Here is a 19186-nt window from a genome sequence, read left to right on the forward strand (position 1 = left end):
GGTGAACCTGCAGGAGCTGAGGGAAACCGGCCCTTAAAACTGCAAAGTGGGAGGCTGGAACCAATCAGCTCCCCGGAACCACCTACACAGTCACACCCATTCATTCAGTCAATACACACACACACACACACTAGCACCACAGCAGGATCACCAGAGAGAGTGAAACAGATCCACAACACATGCACAGAGGAAATTAAAGCACATGTAATGTACTTAGTTACTTTCCACCACTGTTTATGTATTTTTTTTATTAACAAAAACAATTTCTACATAACATAACATGTACAGAAGGATACACATAATAAAAGTTTAAAAATGTAAAAGAAAATGTTCACTTTACAGATTAGTGCTGGAGGGATGAAGATCTATATAAAAAATGTTTAACGCAGTACAAGCTGTTACAGTTATAATTGCTTTTTGTTTTTATATTGTTTGAACTCTTTACTAAAGGCAGTAAAGCACGTTTTCCTACTTGTACATTTATATTTATGGATATAGAATTTAGCCATTATTATAATAATAAGACTGTATTATATACACATAAGTGTTTTTCTCTGTTTTCTCCAAGAGACCAAACAATAAATTCTTCCAAAGTGAAATAAAACTGTCGTCAATATTTCTAGTAATGAAAACACATTTTATTCACATTTGGGCGATGAAAAAATAAATAATAAATAACAGAAACTACAATTCACACCAGCGTTTCTCTTAAATCTTTTTAGCATAGTTTTTAGATGGATAGAATTTATGAATGAGTTTAAAAAAAAATTCCTTAACTTAATTGGTGATTAAGTTTCAATTAGGTAGAAACCTTATTTCATAGCATATCATCCACAAACTGGTTCCAACATGAAATCACATGTAATGTAATAAAATCTCTTGGGAACAGAGCTCTTATAGATCTGTTGTTATCACCAGAATAACTGGGGAAAGATGTTTTTGCCTTTGGGAGTGTATGTCGGACATAACCTGGGCAGTTGTTGCTCATTATGTATTGATCATATTAAAGTGGCATGTGTGTAGTTCAGTCTCCGTCCTGCAGGTGTCGCTGCTGCGGCGGCTCCTGTCTGACTGCTGCTGCTTTATTTCCCCCGCACAGAAGAAGAAGAAGAAGAAGAAGAAGAGGACGAAGATGAAGATGAAACAAAGAGATTCCTGCAGATGTTTAAAAGCATGAAGAATAAAGTGAAATGAAAGCGGAACCCTGATGAGGATTTAACCGGAGGACAGTTTGTTGTTGCTGCTGCATCATGGTGAGTCTGACAGATGTTCGTCGTCACGATCACAGACAGATGTGTTGGACTGATGCAGAATAATAACGGAGCAGCTGGACTCATTTTTTAATATCCTGCAGCATCACAAACACAAACAGAAATAACAGATTGATTAATGCAGAAGAATGAACGGAGTTTAGTTTAACAGTGAAACAACAGACTGACCGGGCGGAACTGAAGAAAACAGAAATATGAAACATAAAGTGAAATCGCCATTTTTTCTGTTTTTATGAACTGAATAGAGATTTCATCAATCTGAAAAAATAAAGAGACTCCGCGTTAATGTAGTCCAGTTTGACAAGTCTAGACCTGGTCTCATGTGGTAAATATTAAGGAAAAAACGGCTAAATCCGCCTTTTTTCCGTGTTCATGGATAGAAATATGTTTAATAAATCTGAAACTGAGTTTTAAACGGTCCGTAGATCTTAGTCCGGGTTAAACAAGAGAAAAACTCTGAAAATGGTCCGTTTACTCTCCGTCCAAAGACAAGCTTTTAAAAATACAACACATAGTTACAAATGAAACAAGTGGCTTCAAAACTTTTTGGCGGCTTACAAAATATTTCAGCAAAAATCAAAAATTAGAGAAAAAGTCCGAAAACTGAAAACAGATTTGTGTATCAGAACTTTGTTTTTTCTTCTTTCCTCTCCCATTAATCATCTCACGACCCCTCAGATTTATCTGCTGACCCTTTGGAGGGGCCCGACCCCTAGGTTGGGAACCACTGGACTAAACTAGCTAACTGTATATAAAGTAGTGTAAACTAGCTCCACCTCCAGCAGCTACAACAGTAACATGCTGCTCTAACACTGATGCTTCACTATAAATAATCTAATGACGTCATATATAATAATAGTAATAATGTACTTTTACTGTAGTAGCGATTTTTTATGCAGAACTTTTACTTGTAATGGAGTATTTCTACATCGCTGTACTGGTACTTTTACCAAAGTAAAGGATCTGAATACTTCTCCCACCGCTGGTGTTCAGTCTTGTTTTCTGATTTTGCAACACTTTTCTTGTCTGTCTTGTGTTCCTCTTCTGTCTGTTTTGTTGTGTTTGAGGCTGAGGAGGCAGCAGCAGAGCGAGGAAGTCCAGAGGAGGAAGAGGAGGAGGAAGGAGGAGGAGGAGGAGGAGGAGGAGGAAGAGGAAAGGTTACCATAGGATTCCCCAATGCTCCTGTATACTGTGTCTGCAGGAAACCGGACATCAACTGTTTCATGATGTAAAAAATCTCATCCTATCTATCTATCTATCTATCTATCTATCTATCTATCTATCTATCTATCTATCTATCTATCCATCCATCTGTTAACACTAGCCTGTCTGTGTGTCAGAGGGTGTGACAGCTGCAGTGAGTGGTTTCATGGAGACTGTATCGGAGTTTCAGAGAAAGCAGCTAAAGCCATCAGAGTGTGGTACTGTCCGTCCTGCAGAGGTCAGTGTCCCCAATATCAAAAATCACTTAAAGCTCATACTGAAATATATCAAGTCGAACTCTGGTGATATTTAATGTGTTTCTTCTGGCAGTTTGAGTCAGCAGGTTGTCTCTTAGCTGTCTGTTGTGTCCTCTGCAGACAAAGACTCGTCTCTGGAGATTAAATACCGTCAGAAGAAGACCAAGGAGAAGGAGGACAATGAGGCGGAGCCAGAGAGGGAGGACAAACCTGAAGGAGACGGGAGCTCCACCCCCCAACCCAAGATGGACAGGAGGCGGGGCTCACAGGTAACCAGGAAGTTACTTTGTATGTTTCAGGCCCCCATGAACAACGCCAGGCTGTGAAGCTAATTTGACATTGTGGCCAAAGTGTGTATTTACAACCTCCGGGTCTGTCATGTGATCCACACTGGCCCAAAAAGTATTTTTCCTGCACACAATCATTGGAAAAGGAGCTGATGAATAAATGTTTCTGAGTGAAATGACTCATTTTATTATCAGAATTTGATCCATTTGGTCCAATAATATTTGGAAAGTCTGCAGCGCAAGTCTCTAGTGAGCATGCTCAATGGGCCCAAAAATCACAAAGCGTGAGGAACATTCGGGTAATTTCTTTGAAGCCGGAAGCCGATTTTTTGGCTTCGTAGGCCACAGAGCAACTTTCATCAGAATGAACGGGGCGCCATCTTTGAGTCCGGTATACAGTTCTCCTTAATACATCCATGGTGTGTTTCTACTGTGGATTCATTTAACCAGTAGTTTATATAAGGAATCTTTAAGGATTTTTAATCTTCAACTGGCATTTCAACTTTTGTCACTGCTTATATAACAGCTGACACTTTTATCACTTACACACCAACTGACACTTCAACTACATACAGTCCACACACTGTCTGTCATTTCAACTAAAAAGGTTGCTGATTTTAACTGACAATTCGATTTTTAATTGAGTTCAACTGTTTCATCTCTTATGCTCCTTTAAGAAAACTCCTGCACAGTAATTTCTGAGAAGAATGAACATTTGTAGACACTTGAAGCTGTTTACAGTGTTTGCATCTGCAGCACGTTCAAATCTTCTGTAGGAAATGTAAATATTTTCTGGTTGTCGTCTGTATTGATAACATAACATATATATATTTGATATTTCTGTGACATTTGTCGTACAGATCAAACGTTCAGCCCGGATGTGCGGTGAGTGTGACGCCTGTCTGAGGACGGAGGACTGTGCTCAGTGTGACTTCTGCAAAGACATGAAGAAGTTTGGAGGTCCAAACAAAATCCGACAGAAGTGTCGACTGAGGCAGTGTGAGGTCCGAGCCCGGGTGAGTCATCAAAATATTCACAGATCGGTGATTCTTATCCTCCTTTAGTTGTTGTCATATTGTCTGAATTTTGTTTATTCATTTATTTTCTTTGAGAATTGATTTGATTAAATCGTTGTTGTTTCTTTCGAGCAGAAGATGCTTCGTGTCAAAGACGAGGAGATGAGTCGGAGTGGCGGCAGAGGGCGGGGCCTCCCGAGGAAAGGGACGGGGCATCAAACAGAGGAGGAGGAGGAGGAGGAGGGGGAGGATATGGTGTTCAGTGAGAGCGAGCTGGAGCTGTACGAGCAGTACAAAGCAGCCGGATACAGAGACCTGGTGAGTGTTTCTGACCAATCAGCTCTCAGAACCGGAACTTCCTGTGGTGTGATGCGTTGTCTTGTTGCAGGTGTGGCACAGCGAGGAAGAGGACGGTCAGTCAGACTCTATGAGGAAGAAGGCGGTGAAGGTGAAGCACGTGAAGAGACGAGAGAAGAAGACAGAGAAGAAGGTGACAGCTTCTTTAAGTAGTAGAGGATGGATGATGTCACTGATGATGTCATTTACACTCTGATGATGTCGTCCCCTGCAGAAGTCTGTCTCTGCTCCTAAAGAGGAGGTGAAGCTGCGTCGTCACAAAGCAAAGCAGCGCCATAGGGAGCGTGTGCGGCACAGCGAGCGAGGAGGAGAGGGCGGGGTTAAGGAAGTGGGTGGGGCTATGCGCCAGTGTCTGGGTCCAGGCTGCGTCGAACTGGCAAGGGTCAACTCCAAATACTGCTCAGAGGACTGTGGCATGAAGCTCGCTGCCAAGTGAGTCTCCTCACACAGTTTGTATCCTGTAACACACCTGTAGCACACCTGTAGTACACTTGTAACACCTGTAGCACACCTGTAGCACACCTGTAACACACCTGTAGCACACCTGTAACACCTGTAGCACACCTGTAGCACACCTGTAACACCTGTAGCACACCTGTAACACACCTGTAGCACCTCTAACACCTGTAGCATACCTGTAGCACACCTGTAGTACACCTGTAACACTTGTAGCACACCTGTAACACACCTGTAGCACCTCTAACACCTGTAACATACCTGTAGCACACGTGTAACACCTGTAACACCTGTAGTATACCTATAGCACACCTGAAGCACACCTGTAACACACCTCTAACACCTGTAGCATACCTGTAGTACACCTGTAGCACACCTGTAACACACCTACAACACACATGTAACACACCTGTAACACACCTGTAACACCTGCATCACACCTGTAACACACTTGGAACACAAATATAACATACGTGCAACACACCTAGTACACCTGGAACACACCTGTAGCACACATATATTACTTATAGTATGCATGTAAAACCTGCAACAACCCCTGAAACACACCTCTAACACACCTGTAACACCTGTAGCACACCGTAATACCTGAAACACACCTGCAACACACCTGTAACATGCTTGTAACACAACTATAACATACCTGCAACACACCTGTTACACCTGTAACACACATGTAAAACCTGTAACTCACCTTTAACACCTTGTTAGGGACCAAGCATGAAGGCACAGGATGGAGGGTTTCACGTTAAAAAAAGGTGGGTTTTATTTAACCCAAAAAAGACAAATCAACGGTGAATATCAACTTAGAGAGGTCAACAAAACAGAACTGAACTCAAAATTCAGCAACAGAACTGTGTAAGTTAATCAAACACAAATCAAAAATACAAAAATACAATATCTACGAATAACCACACATAGCACTAAACAGTTTGCTGACAACTCAGTGTTACTACTTAATGTAAATTAACTACAAACAGGGATGACTGTCTGTCTCTCTGTCCTTCAGTCGTATCTATGAGATCCTCCCTCAGAGGATCCAGCAGTGGCAGCAGAGTCCCTGTGTTGCCGAGGAGATGGGGCGGAGACAGCTGGAGCGAATCAGGAAAGAGCAGCAGGCGGCCAGGCTCCGTCTCACTCTGATGGAGAAACGATTCCATGAGCTCGAAGGCATCATCGCCAACGCCAAACTGCAACAAGTCCAACAAGACGAGGAGGTATGAGACAGTAACACAGGGACAGAAAGACACAGAGATATAGCTTTTAGTCTTTTCATCTGTTCATCTCTTAATTCTGTCTGTCTACAGGTGACTGAAGGTGAGGGTGATGACACAGACCTTCAGATTTTCTGTGTTTCCTGCAGTCATCCCATCAACCCAAAGGTGGCGCTGCGACATATGGAGAGATGCTATGCTAAGGTCAGTTAACAGAGTCAGGATACGTGTGTCCATCAGTTGTCTTTAAAGAGCAGGAAAACAGAGCCGGGTCCCCTGAAGCATGACCTCCTTTGGGGTCCCCAAAAGTCAGGTGTTTCACTTCCTTTAGGGTCCCCAGAAGCATCCCTTCCTTTAGGGTCCCCAGATGTCAGGTACGTTTCTTCCTTTAGGGCCCCCAGAAGTCAGGTGTGTCATTTCCTTTAGGGTCCCCAGAAGTCAGATGCGTTACTTCCTTTAGGGCCCCCAGAAGTCAGGTGTGTCATTTCCTTTAGGGTCCCCAGAAGTCAGTTGTGTTACTTCCTTTAGGGTCCCCAGAAGTCAGGTGTGTCACTTCCTTTAGGATCCCCAGAAGTCAGGTGTGTAATTTCCTTTAGGGTCCCCAGAAGTCTGGTGTGTCACTTCCTTTAGGGTCCCCAGAAGTCAGGTGCGTTACTTCCTTTAGGGTCCCCAGAAGTCAGATGCGTTACTTCCTTTAGGGTCCCCAGAAGTCAGTTGTGTCACTTCCTTTAGGGTCACAAGAAATCAGGTGCGTCACAACTAGTGATTTAGCACATGACAACAGCTACATGATGACAGACAGTAACAACAACAGCTTAATGTTCACAAAGTTTTAACTTTTATATAAAGTGGCTGAAACATTTAACTGACCTGTCTCACTCTCTGTCTGTCCGCAGTATGAGAGTCAGACATCGTTTGGTTCCATGTACCCAACACGTATAGAGGGGTAAGAACACCTGTTTGTCTGCCTGTCTGTCTTTCATTGGAAGAGTTATATACTCTTAGAGTAAGACCTGTCTGTCTTTGTCCGTCGGTCTTTCAGAGCCACCCGGCTGTTCTGTGATGTGTATAACCCTCAGAGTAAGACGTACTGTAAGCGGCTGCAGGTTTTGTGTCCTGAACACTCCAGAGATCCAAAGGTACGACTTGGTTTATCACCTCATCATTTCAACAGTTTGTTCACAAAATGCTGTTTATCTGCTGGTTATTTTCTCTTCTTGTGGTTTCATATTGAGCTCATTGGTGTTTTTGGCTTGTTTGAGCCCTTTAACTGCCAGTCCTGCTTATTTTACACCACTGATTGTTATTGGAGACTGAGCCAGAACAACTGAGGAAATGGTTTATCCTTGTAGAAAACAGAATGTTAAAGTCTGGCTGGCTAACATTTCCAAACTAGCTAATGAAGCTAGTTACTTTATTAGCTACCACCCTGCTTTTCATTTCAATAGTGTTCTCTCACAATTAACAGTAACTAAAGATTCATTGATAATGATTGGTGCTTTGTGACTGAAACCATAGCAAATGTGTTAGCTAATGTGGCTAGGTAGCAATCTGGATTACCATTAGCCTCCACAAAGTGGTTTCTAGACTTCCAGTTCACACAAAAACAGCAGCAATAAAAAAATAGCAATTTAAAATCAGATTGATCAATAAAACGAGAAAAAGCAAAACAAAATATAAAGTATAAAGATCAGAACAATGAAATAACTCAACATATGAAAAGATACACAATAGAAACTTACAACAAAAACTAAAACAGAATTTAGTAAAGCCAGCTAACATTAACTGTTTGTCCCTCAGGTCCCAGCAGACGAGGTGTGTGGATGTCCTCTGGTTAAAGATGTCTTTGAGCCCACCGGAGAGTTCTGTCGGGTTTCTAAGAGGAAGTGTAACAAACATTACTGCTGGGAGAAACTTCGCCGTGCCGAGGTCGACCTCGAGAGAGTCCGAGTGGTACTGAACTCTCAACAAAACTTTAACATCAGCTTTTAGTAGCAGCACAGTGAAAGCAGAGATGTTTGTGTTCATCATGGTGGACAGATGAAGGTTGTCTGTGTGCATGTGGAAGTTCTTCAGTCTTAAAACATGAGTGGGAAATTTTGAAAAACTAACATGAATGTAGCTTCTGTCCGACCTCCACAGTCTGGATGTGAAAGCGTTTTCAATCATCAATCTCCTGATTTCTGTCATTGTAATCAGAAGAAATGTATCATTTTATACATATCTGAAACACATGATACATGAGCACTAAGCTTACAGAGATTAGTGGGGTGGCAGCTCACTGTCGGCCCTGTGTAGGCAGACCACTCCGTCTTTAGTGGTCCCTGGTTGGTCCTTTGTCAGCATGCCGCTCAGAATGAAACATGAGGATTTAATGGAGATTTATGAAAGTCAAACAGATTTAATGGATCACAGGCTTGAGTCAGCTTGTTGTTTTAGCGGCTGATAACATCACAGAACAGAAAAGTTTAAGCTAGAACACATTTAGTTTGTGGATTATAACCTTTTATTTTATATGTTCACCATGTAATTGCTTCTACAGGATCTCCTGGATAGATTAAGTAAAATCCTTTACAATCATTACAGTGTTAAACGCAGTGATAGAGGTTTGTTTACTTCCACCTACAACACAGATTTGTCTATAGCCAGTGGTTGAAAGTAACTAAGTACATTTACTCAAGTACTGTACTTAAGTTATTTTGAGGTACTTGTACTTTACTTGAGTATTTCCATGTGATGCTACTTTATACTTCCACTCCACTTCATTTCAGAGGGAAATATTGTTCTTTCTACTCCACTACATTTATTTGACAGCTTTAGTTACTTTTCAGATGAAGATTTGACACAATGGATAATATAACAAGCTTTTAAAATACAACACATTGTTAAAGATGAAACCAGTGGTTTCCAACCTTTTTGGCTTTTGACGTCTTACAAAAAGCAGTGTGTAGTCGGGGTCACATTTCACATGTCTATGAGTTGTTAAGAGCTCCACCAAATAGTGATTTTTCCCTCTAAACTTCTCACATGCTTTCATTTCAATAAATGTTCAAATGATCATTTATTATATGTTCAAAGTCCAAAAACTGAAAACAGTGTATCAGAACTTTGTTTTTTCTTCTTTCCTCTCCCACTAATCATCTCACGACCCCTCAGATTTATCTGCTGACCCTTTGGAGGGGCCTGACCCCCAGGTTGGGAACCACTGGACTAAACTAGCTAACTGTATATAAAGTAGTTGAAACTAGCTCCACCTCCAGCAGCTACAACAGTAACATGCTGCTCTAACACTGATGCTTCACTATTAATAATCTAATGACGTCATATATAATAATATATCAGTCAGAGGAACCAAACCACTACTTTTACTGCAATACTTTAACTACATCAAGCTCATAATACTTATGCTAATAATACTTTTATTTAAGTAGGATCTTTGATTCAGGACTTTTACTTGTAATGGAGTATTTTTACATTTCTATATTGTTACTTTTACTAAAATAAAGAATCTGAATACTTCTTCCACCGCTGTCTATAACAACAGTCACTGAGGCTTATGGGTACTGTAGTGTTCAGGGACTTTCCACAAAACAAATTCAGGGAAAAAAAAAAGAATTTTGATTTGTTGGGGAACATTTGAAGTCCATGGCCTTGACATTAATGTCTGTCTCTCTACCTGTCTGTCTGTCAGTGGTATAAGCTGGATGAGCTGTTCGAGCAGGAGAGGAATCTGAGGACAGCGATGACGAATCGAGCCGGTTTATTGGCTCTGATGCTGCACCAGACCATTCAGCACGACCCAATCACCACTGACCTGCGCTCCGCCAAGGACAGGTAGACAGACAGGTAGAAATATGGAGAGAAACATAGACAGGTAGAGAGATTTATGGAAAAACAGACTACAAATACTCTCCCAGATATATCTGGATCATTGTCTTTTGTATTTTCTTTAAAGTGTGTTTTAATATTTCAGTCGGTGATCCATAGATGCATTGTGGGAAGCAGAGGCTGAACTTGGAAAACATTTAGCTTTAACAAAAAACAAAAATTTAAGACCTCATAATCTCTCATAATTATAACTTTTGTATTTGAATCTCATAATTATGAGAAAGCATCTTATAATTTGGAGATCTTTATCTCTGTATCTTACCGTTATTATACAATCTTTTAATCACAACAAGCTGATGTTTTAAATACATAATCAGGTTCAAGATAGTATTAAGATTTTGTAATAAGACAAAGATCTTGAAATTATTAGATAGTTCAGTTGCAAATATGAAATAATGGTAAGAGAAGGACTGTGTCATTAATTACGATTATGAAGATTTTGACTAGGTTTTGATAAAATTACAAGATAAGATCTGTTAATTGAGACAAGGATCTTAAAATTATGAGATTTATTTTGTAATTAAAAGATATACATCATGTAATTACAAGGAGAATTTCTTTGTAATTTTGACAGTTTTCTTCTTATTATAAAATACTAATTCACATATTTATAAAATATGGATCATGTAATTACAAGATAAAGTTTCCCTAATTATTAGATACAAACCTTGTAATTATATCATAATCTTGAGTGTTTTTTAATAATTGTAAAATACAGTAATTTTGAGTCAAGAATCTTAAAAATAGGATTTTTTCGACACTGTAAGATATATATGATGTATATCTTCAGAAGATAAAGATCTTGTAATTATGAAATAATTTCACTGTAATTATGTTATAGATTCCTTGTTATTATGAAATATTTTGTAATTAGATGATAACAGATAATCTTACAATATTTATGTGATATGGAGCTTGTTATTACAAGATACTTGTAATTATAAGCTCTAAAACTTATTTTGTGTATTGATGAGAAACAAATCTTGCAAGATCAGACAAAATAAAGATCTTGTAATTACAAAAGAATTTTGTAATTATGAGATTTTTTCCTAATTGCAACATATTTCGCTTTATCATGTAATTACAAGATAAATATCTTGTAATTATGAGATAATTTTAGTATTATTAGGATTTAGTTTTCTTGAAATACTTTGATTATATGTATGAGATATGGATCTTGTAATTAGAAGATAATGTCTTCATAATTATGGCATAGTTTTCATATAATTATGAGATACACATCTTGTAATAATGGAACAAAGATCTTGTAATTATGAAAGTAAGTATATCATAATTATGAGATTATTGTATTATTATTTTGACGGGATCTTGTGATTTGGAATTAAGATCATTAAGTCATAATTATGAGAAACGTGACACATAATTATGCAATGTGTCCATCTTTTTCTTTTTTAGTGGAATGAAATTAGGGTTTTCATGCTCACTGAAACTGTGAGTTTCTTCTCCATGCAGCACATAGGTAAACCAGCAGATGACGTGTAGGAGGAGTTTTTAATAATCAGAAGTAAACACAGTGTTTATGTCCACATGTGGATGCTCATCAATAAACAAACAGTATTAACGCTACAGTTCGACTCAGTAATGAAGCTGAGAAATGACTCTAAATGCTGCTGCAGACTTCAGAAGCTTCTTAAAAGAAACACACCAGTGACCTCTAATTTTCTGAGAAACACTACACTACCCACAATCCACTGCAAAACACTACAAAACGCTCCACCTGTGTTTCTGTAGGTAAGCTGGCTGAGTGAAAGGTTTCTGATGTCACAGTCGCTCATCCTGTAGAGATGGACAAAATAACAAGAACACTAAATGCAGCTAAAATTTTAATATTCTGTTTTTATTGCACTTAGTTTTTATCCTGATGTTGTTCTTATTGTTACTTTTTAAATATCTGTCATTTTTTATCAGTGTTATTTTGTATCTTTTGATCATGTTATTGCTCTCTGCTCTCTGTGTCTCTTCATGTTGTTGTATTCAAACTGATGCTTCATTAAAAGCTGATGATGTTTAATTATTTCTGCCAGTTTTTTTTCTTGTTTTATAGAAGACTCTCTAGTCCTTATAAAATAAAAATGTTAAAATCAAATTGTTCAACCGGAGTTATAAAAACAAAACAAAATGAGACTGTTATTGTTTTTCATTCTTATTGAACATGGAACAAAAAACAATACAGATTCATCAATTCATTTCAAGTTCATGTTTAAAAAATATCAACATAATGAAAATAAATAAAGCAAATGACATAAAATGTACATAGTACAGGATTTACAAAGAGAAACAATAACCAAGATGTTTAAATGATAACACAGATAATCTAATAATATTTATGTGATATGGAGCTTATTATTACAAGACACTTGTAATTAGAAGTTCTCAAACTTATAGCGTGTAATGATGAGAAACAAATCTTGCAAGATCAAACAAAATAAAGATTTGTAATTGCAAAAATAAGAATTTTGTAATTGAGAAATTGTAATTGTAAATGAGATATTTTTCCCAATTGCAACATATATAGCCTTATCATGTAATTACAAGATAAATATCACGTAATTACATGATAATTTTAGTGTTATTAGGATTTAGTTTTCTTGATTAAATCAGCTTCATTAAAAGCTGATGATGTTTAATTATTTCTGCCACTTTTTTTCTCGTTTTATAGGAGACTCTCTAGTCCTTGTAAAATAAAAATGTTAAAATCAAATCGTTTATACTAACTGGAGTTATAAAAACAAAACAAAATTAGACTGTATTATTGTTATTCATTCTTATTGAACATGGAGCAAACAACAATACAGATTCATTAATTCATTTCATTTCATTCAGACTCCTGGTCTGTGGAGAAAAGTAACTTCTTGTTGGTCTTCAGACTGGATCGCTCTGATGTCTTCCATGTGCTCTGAACTGGCAGCTTCTCTGACTTTATACATGGGGCACACCAGGCCCAGGTGTGTCTCATCCTGCTAATCAGCCTGTCCTCAGGTACCTGCCCCTAATTTGGAGTGCATGCGTATACCTTCATGGTAAATGCATTGAAAAGAAGAGTCAGCGACTTTATTCTGTCAGATGTCTCAATTTCCAAAGACAAATGTTGCAGTATGAAACTCTTACCTGAGGAGAGGCTCTGACATCTTTATTCTACCTGAGCACATCAAATACAATACACAGAGTATATTATACATCCATGGCATATACAGAAAACATATATGGAAATTAGATTAACTGGATTATAGTCACAGGAAGCATAAAGCATGTTATATGTCTCCCTTATAAATTACAACATACCACTAAATGATGAGGGACATTACTTTATTCTCTCATTTTGGGTCGGAAGAAAAAAACCTTACAAATGCTAACATATTTGAGTTCAGGACAACCCTGACTACACTAACCTAAAATCAAACATTTTCAGTGTATCATTTTAGAAAATTTACAGATTAAATGTCCCACATTTGTACCTTGAAATGGCTTCCTTTCTGAAACTGGTAAATATAAATGATTTAATTACTTTTAATAGACTGTTTGTCTGCATGGCAACAGTCTCTTAAGGTCATTGAGTGTCTCTTTCACGTCTCTGCCAATGGACTCAATCTAGGGAGAAGGATTTATATTTTAAGTCACTTTACGGCTGGTGTGATCCTCTTAGGGGAAAGAGAAGACGTTTGAGGTAACTTCCCAGATAGAATATGGAAGTGGGCCACTTCAGGCAATGATACGGCACTGCTGGCCTTCTTCTGGCCCGGACAAAATTGGTGTGAGCCTGAAGTGGCCTATCTGTAAAATAACACATATGGCCCAAATATCCCAAAACAAATGTGGGCAATTTTTGGCAAAGGTGTGGTGCTCTTGGCGATGTGCAAACTGGATGTGACCCTAAAGTCGCCCATGTGATACATAGTGAATATGGCCCAGATATCACAAAACAAATGTGGGCCACCTTTGGCAAAGATTAGGCACAGTCGACAATAGTTAATGGAGGTGTAAACCAAAAGTGGCCCACATATGGTGCAGCAAATGTGGCACGGTTTTCTTAAACATATCTGGGCCCATTCTGGAAAATATACAATACAGCTGGCACTGGCTAATCAGGGTGTGAGCCTAATATGGCCCATATTTGAAATGGTGAATATGGCCTAAATATGGTTGAACAGTATTGGGCCACTATAGGTAAAGATGTGGCACAATTGGTACTGACTAATCTGGAAGTGAGCCTAAAATGGTCCGGATATGATATGGTGCATATGGCCCAAATATTTTACAACAATCTGGGCCAGTTCTGGCAAATATACGACACAGCCCAGATGGCAAAATTGATGGCCCACATTCGTCACTTTCATGTGGCCCGCATACCGCATGGAATGATGGCACTTGGACGGTCCACTCCTGTTTGCCAGATCCGAGCCACAAGCAAACCATAGCAATGCCACATGTAAACCAAAAACTGAACAAATTAAAGCTGCAAGGAGCGTTGAACGTGCCCTCGCACCTTTGTGCATGTCAGGCCGCAGCGCAGTCGAAGGTCTTCTGTCATGTAGATGTCTTCAGACCCGGGCTGTTTTTAGACAATATAAGAAGGAGATAAACATCACTTCCTTTGTCCACTGTTTTGCCCGCTGCTGGGGCTGCTTCGCTGAAATTTCGTAGGGGGCGCTATTCAGCCAGTTTGCATCACTGATGGAATATTGTCATGTAGACGTGTTCAGGCCGGGAGTCTTATCAAACATGTAAAGTTTGGTGCAGACTGGAGCATTTACAATAAAGTTATAGCAGCTTCCTCTGTCATGGCGAAGCATCAAATCTCAATGGTGCGAGGATGAGAATTTTCTGCAAGGTGAGACATGTCTGTCTTGCTCACACCAGTGGCATCAAAATCATGCAAGTTTTGGGCCCATTTACTTGAATTTCAACTAGTAAACAGAAAACTCTTGATGAGTTTGTGTGTAAAACAAATTAATTTCCTAATTTTCATCAAGTCTATTTTTAGAAAAGTAAAGACCTTTAACCCACATGACCTGGTGAAAGTTTGATTGAAATGTGTACTGTCAGGTGTGGAGAGACAATAAGTAACTGCAGCTGGACACAGAAAAATACTCATACATTTGAAAGGAGAGTGTGAGCGAACCGCTAGGTGCTCGGGCCCTAATAACTGCAGTACAGAGCTACAAATTTTAGTTTTGATGGTATTTTTCTACAGCACTTTATCACTAAACTCACTCCATTTTTTCCCTTCCCCTCATAGGTCATCCCCACTACTGAATTATAATTATAAATGATAATGACACCAAACTTCTTACAAAGTTTGTAAATAATCTACTGTATGTATATGGGCCTTTCTGCCGTATCCTACAAAAATGAGCTGCATTCAACCCCCACACCAGTGGCGGCTGGTGACTCAAAAAATTGGGGAGGACAGGAGGAAAACCAATATGGAATCTTACAACAAACCGCATCAAACTATATCATTGTCCCCCACCTGATGAAATTGGAGGGGTGGGGGGCAATGTTATATGCCAATAAAACAATTTGCTTTTAAAAACAAAAACCCCTGAGTGGTGTAAAGGCTGCTTCTTTAAAGATATTTAGCATATACATATTGTTTCTAAACAAAGAAGAGCTCACTTTAGCCATGTGGTTCAGATGTGTGATTTTACCAACAAAGTGACATTCAAATTTATAGTATTGTTCTATTGTGACAACAGATTTATATTCTCATCAAAAACAGACAAGATATCACATGATTTACATGCGTTTCCTATGTATTTTCTTAGTATACAGAAATATATAAAGTACCACAAAATTTATAATGTGATACAGTAACAGATCAGTGCTGAATACTAGAAAGACTGAACACTAAAACATTCACAGATCTGAAAGTGTAGGTTCACATCAGAAAGTATTAATGCATGTATCAAATACATGACTTAAACACTCTTATCTATGTGCACGACATACAAAAATATAGTCTACAAAGCTGACATGTTAACACAAGGAGTGCAACGGATCATTAAAGTCACGGTTCAGATCACATCACATATTTGAGTCACGGATTGGATAATTTTTAGGATCAGCAAAAAAAAAAAGGGGGAGACAAATAAAACTTTGTTTTCTATTTATTCTGTATCACATTTGCAACACGAAACAGCAATGAACTTTTGCCCATGGTCTTAAATGAAAACATTCAAGACAAACAACATTTAAGATGTCAAATGTTTAAATAAAATAAAATAAAATATATGAAATATTCAATGCTCAAATATTGCAATATGAGGCATGATACCTTCCTCTTTTAAACACGGTAGTGAATGAAACAGCCTCTGTCCACATCATCAAAACTTGATGATAACTTAGAAACATGAACACACTCTTGTCCTGCAGCCACAAAACAAACATTCACCGCTAATGTCAGTTAGCAGCTAGATGCTAATTAGCTAACAGAAACTGTCAGAAGCAAGCAGCCAGACCTCCTGCACACTCATTCACTAATCACACAACATCAACAGGTGACTGAACAACCACTCAATTAAAAACGGGATCAATTCCACATGAATGAGTGAGTCCAGACAGCTCACTGTAACTTCAACAAGCAAACTACCCACAACACATTATATATATGTCTCTGCTGCATTCGTGTTAAGGAGATAAATTCACACAACAGCCACACAGAGAGACATTTAACCATCAGAGATGAAATTAGCGACCAAAGAGACAGAGGGAGAGAAGCTGTATCTGACTCACGTTATCTGATGTCCTCTTCTTTCTATCAAGGAGATGAAGTATTCATGTCATAACATCCATTTGTGACTGTTGGTCATCTTATTTGTTAGTAAACAGAACTTTATGGCTGCTGCTTAACCAGTCTGATATCATTTGCAACAATGACAAACAAGCTAACTCTCCTGGTTGTTTCTTCGGTTGCTTCTCTCTCCAGCTGCTCCCTGGCGGTGTCCTGCTGCTGCTGCGCTGCACAGTCCAGATAATTTCTCCCATTAGCTTAACAACAGTCCTTAACAGTCCTTCCATGGATGTAAAAAATGTGGTTTTTAATGTAAGATTTGGCCAAAGTCATGGGATTTATGAGGATATTTCACAAGAAGAGTACCTTAAAATCCTGCTCTCCAGCTGCTCCTGATGATGTCACTCCCTCAGTGCTGTGACACATTTCGCAATACACACTCATTATAAAATCACAGGAGGAGCAAGAAAAGACTTTAAAACTCACACCCTAATATCGCCAAAACAGTAAAAGATAGAAAACACATGTAAACTCAAGATTTGTAGGTTAACATTGTGACTCATTTAAAGTTCAAATGAAGTTTGTGTCCAAAACTATGTGGAAGCAGTAAATGATCGAAAAAGTGTGGGTTTGCTCACACTCTCCATTCAAATATATGAGTATTTTTCTGTGTCCAGCTGCAGCTACTTATTGTCTCTCCACACCTGACAGTACACATTTTAATCAAACTTTCCAGGTTATGTGGGTTAAAAGTCTTTACTTTTCTAAAAATAGACTTGATGAAAATTAGGACATTAATTTGTTTTACACACAAACTCATCAAGAGTTTTCTGTTTACTAGTTGAAATTCAAGTAAATGGGCCCAAAACTTACTTAATTTTGATGGCACAGGTGTGAGCAAGACAGACATGTCTCACCCTGCAGAAAATTCTCATCCTCACACCGTTGAGATTTGATGTTTCACCATGACAGAGGACGTTTCTATAACTTTATTGTAAATGCTCCAGTCTGCACCAAACTTTACATGTTTGATAAGACTCCCGGCCTGAACACGTCTAAATGACAATATTCCATGAGTGATGCAAATTGGCTGAATAGCGCCCCCTATGAAATTGCAGCAAAGCAGCCCCAGCAGCAGGAAAAACAGTGGACAAAGGCTGCGGCCTGACGTGTGGGGAGGCGCGAGGGCCTGTTCAACGCTGCTTGCAGCTTTCATTGAAATGACTGTTCTGAGTAGGTTATTGCTTGAGTTGCAGCTCACACAGCAGAACTGTCTGTCATGTTTGTCCAGACTAACAGCCAGTGGTTTTATAGGCCCACATCTATTTATATGGGATTAGATTCATCCATGTAACTTTTATATCAGCTTTATGATGGATATGCTGTATATTTCCATTTTTAGTTTGGTAGTTTGACCAGAGAGTATCAGTCATCAGCCATTTATGTATTTAGCAGAGACAATATGAGATTTGACATCTGGCTGTTGATCAATTATTAATCTGCTTATTAATTTTGCCTTCTATTGCAGATCTTCTAGTCAGAGTAACAGCGTGTGAAAATAAGAGCACAGGTCGGCCCACATGTCAAAAATCATGTAAAAAAAACTTGAAACCTGCTGACAATAAACATACTTCACAATAATATTAATGTTAAGCATTAAATTCACAGTGTTGGAGGCCAAAATGATCTCTGCAACACACAAGATTTGAAATAAAAGACTGACTATGAGGTTAAAATGCTGAATCTAAGCTTAATTTGTGGATATTGAAATCTGACTCTGGGAAAACCAACCCATACACACAGAAAGATCAGAGACTGAAATCCCACTTATCTGCTGTTTAGTTCTGATGAGGATCTGATGATCATTCAACATAAAAGAACTTTTCAAGTCTGTCTTAAAACAACAGTCAGGTGTCTATATGAACACTGAAAGAGTTTTTCCTCACTGTAATCATTCCTCCTGTTCATACTGGATATTGAAAGATCCTCTTCAAATGTGCTTTCAATGTAAGTCATTGGGGCCAAAAGTCATTTTGTGCAAAATGCATTTAAAGGTTGATCTGAAGCTTATATGAGAGTGGAGGGGTGACAGAGAAAGATGTCACTCAACAGAGCTGTGCAGAGACCTTTAGAGGGGCAGTTGCTCAAAGTTAAAAAGGGGCACATGGAACAAGATTGTAAAACACCACATACACCAACATCATTTATAACATAACCTGTTGAACTATAGCAACTCATATTCAAGCAGAATGTAACATGGAATCTTACAGTAAACTGCATCATACTATATCATTGTCCCCCACCTGATGAAATCAAAGGTCCTGTAAAGACCAAACAAAGAATGCACTTTTGATAAGATGACAATCTCTGATCCAGAGCATAACATATAGCTCTTCAAATCCCATAATTACACTGAAATTAAAAAACAAACAAATTACAAGACACACAACAACTGGGATGGAAAGGGG

The 19186-nt window shown here is 38.6% G+C and overlaps 1 protein-coding gene across 3 annotated transcripts; it reads left to right on the forward strand.

Moving 5' to 3' along the window:
• Window positions 1-1104: 1104 nt before the first annotated feature.
• Window positions 1105-11776, forward strand: cxxc1a (CXXC finger protein 1a). Of its 3 annotated transcripts, none has more exons than XM_042410248.1 (15): window positions 1105-1253; window positions 2339-2499; window positions 2612-2712; window positions 2852-3000; window positions 3879-4034; window positions 4170-4352; window positions 4423-4524; window positions 4606-4823; window positions 5875-6082; window positions 6173-6283; window positions 6976-7025; window positions 7122-7218; window positions 7880-8032; window positions 9771-9925; window positions 11720-11776. In XM_042410248.1, exons 1-14 carry the CDS (start codon window positions 1251-1253, stop codon window positions 9915-9917), a joined length of 1839 nt encoding a protein of 612 aa, XP_042266182.1. In that variant the 5' UTR covers window positions 1105-1250; the 3' UTR covers window positions 9918-9925; window positions 11720-11776. The 3 variants fall into 3 exon arrangements, with proteins under 3 accessions (XP_042266182.1, XP_042266183.1, XP_042266181.1); XM_042410249.1 differs by having other exon boundaries at window positions 9771-9913; XM_042410247.1 differs by having other exon boundaries at window positions 9771-11776.
• The last annotated feature ends 7410 nt before the right edge of the window (window positions 11777-19186 follow it).

The sequence above is a fragment of the Thunnus maccoyii genome, chromosome 4 (genome assembly GCF_910596095.1).
Source record: "Thunnus maccoyii chromosome 4, fThuMac1.1, whole genome shotgun sequence".
NCBI lineage: Eukaryota > Metazoa > Chordata > Actinopteri > Scombriformes > Scombridae > Thunnus > Thunnus maccoyii.

Bases quoted from the DNA above. Each gene is read 5' to 3' on its own strand.
- cxxc1a (XM_042410247.1), top strand. The intron at 6,284-6,975 runs GTCAGTTAACAG...GTCTGTCCGCAG, and splicing joins TGGAGAGATGCTATGCTAAG to TATGAGAGTCAGACATCGTT. The intron at 7,026-7,121 runs GTAAGAACACCT...TCGGTCTTTCAG, and splicing joins TACCCAACACGTATAGAGGG to AGCCACCCGGCTGTTCTGTG.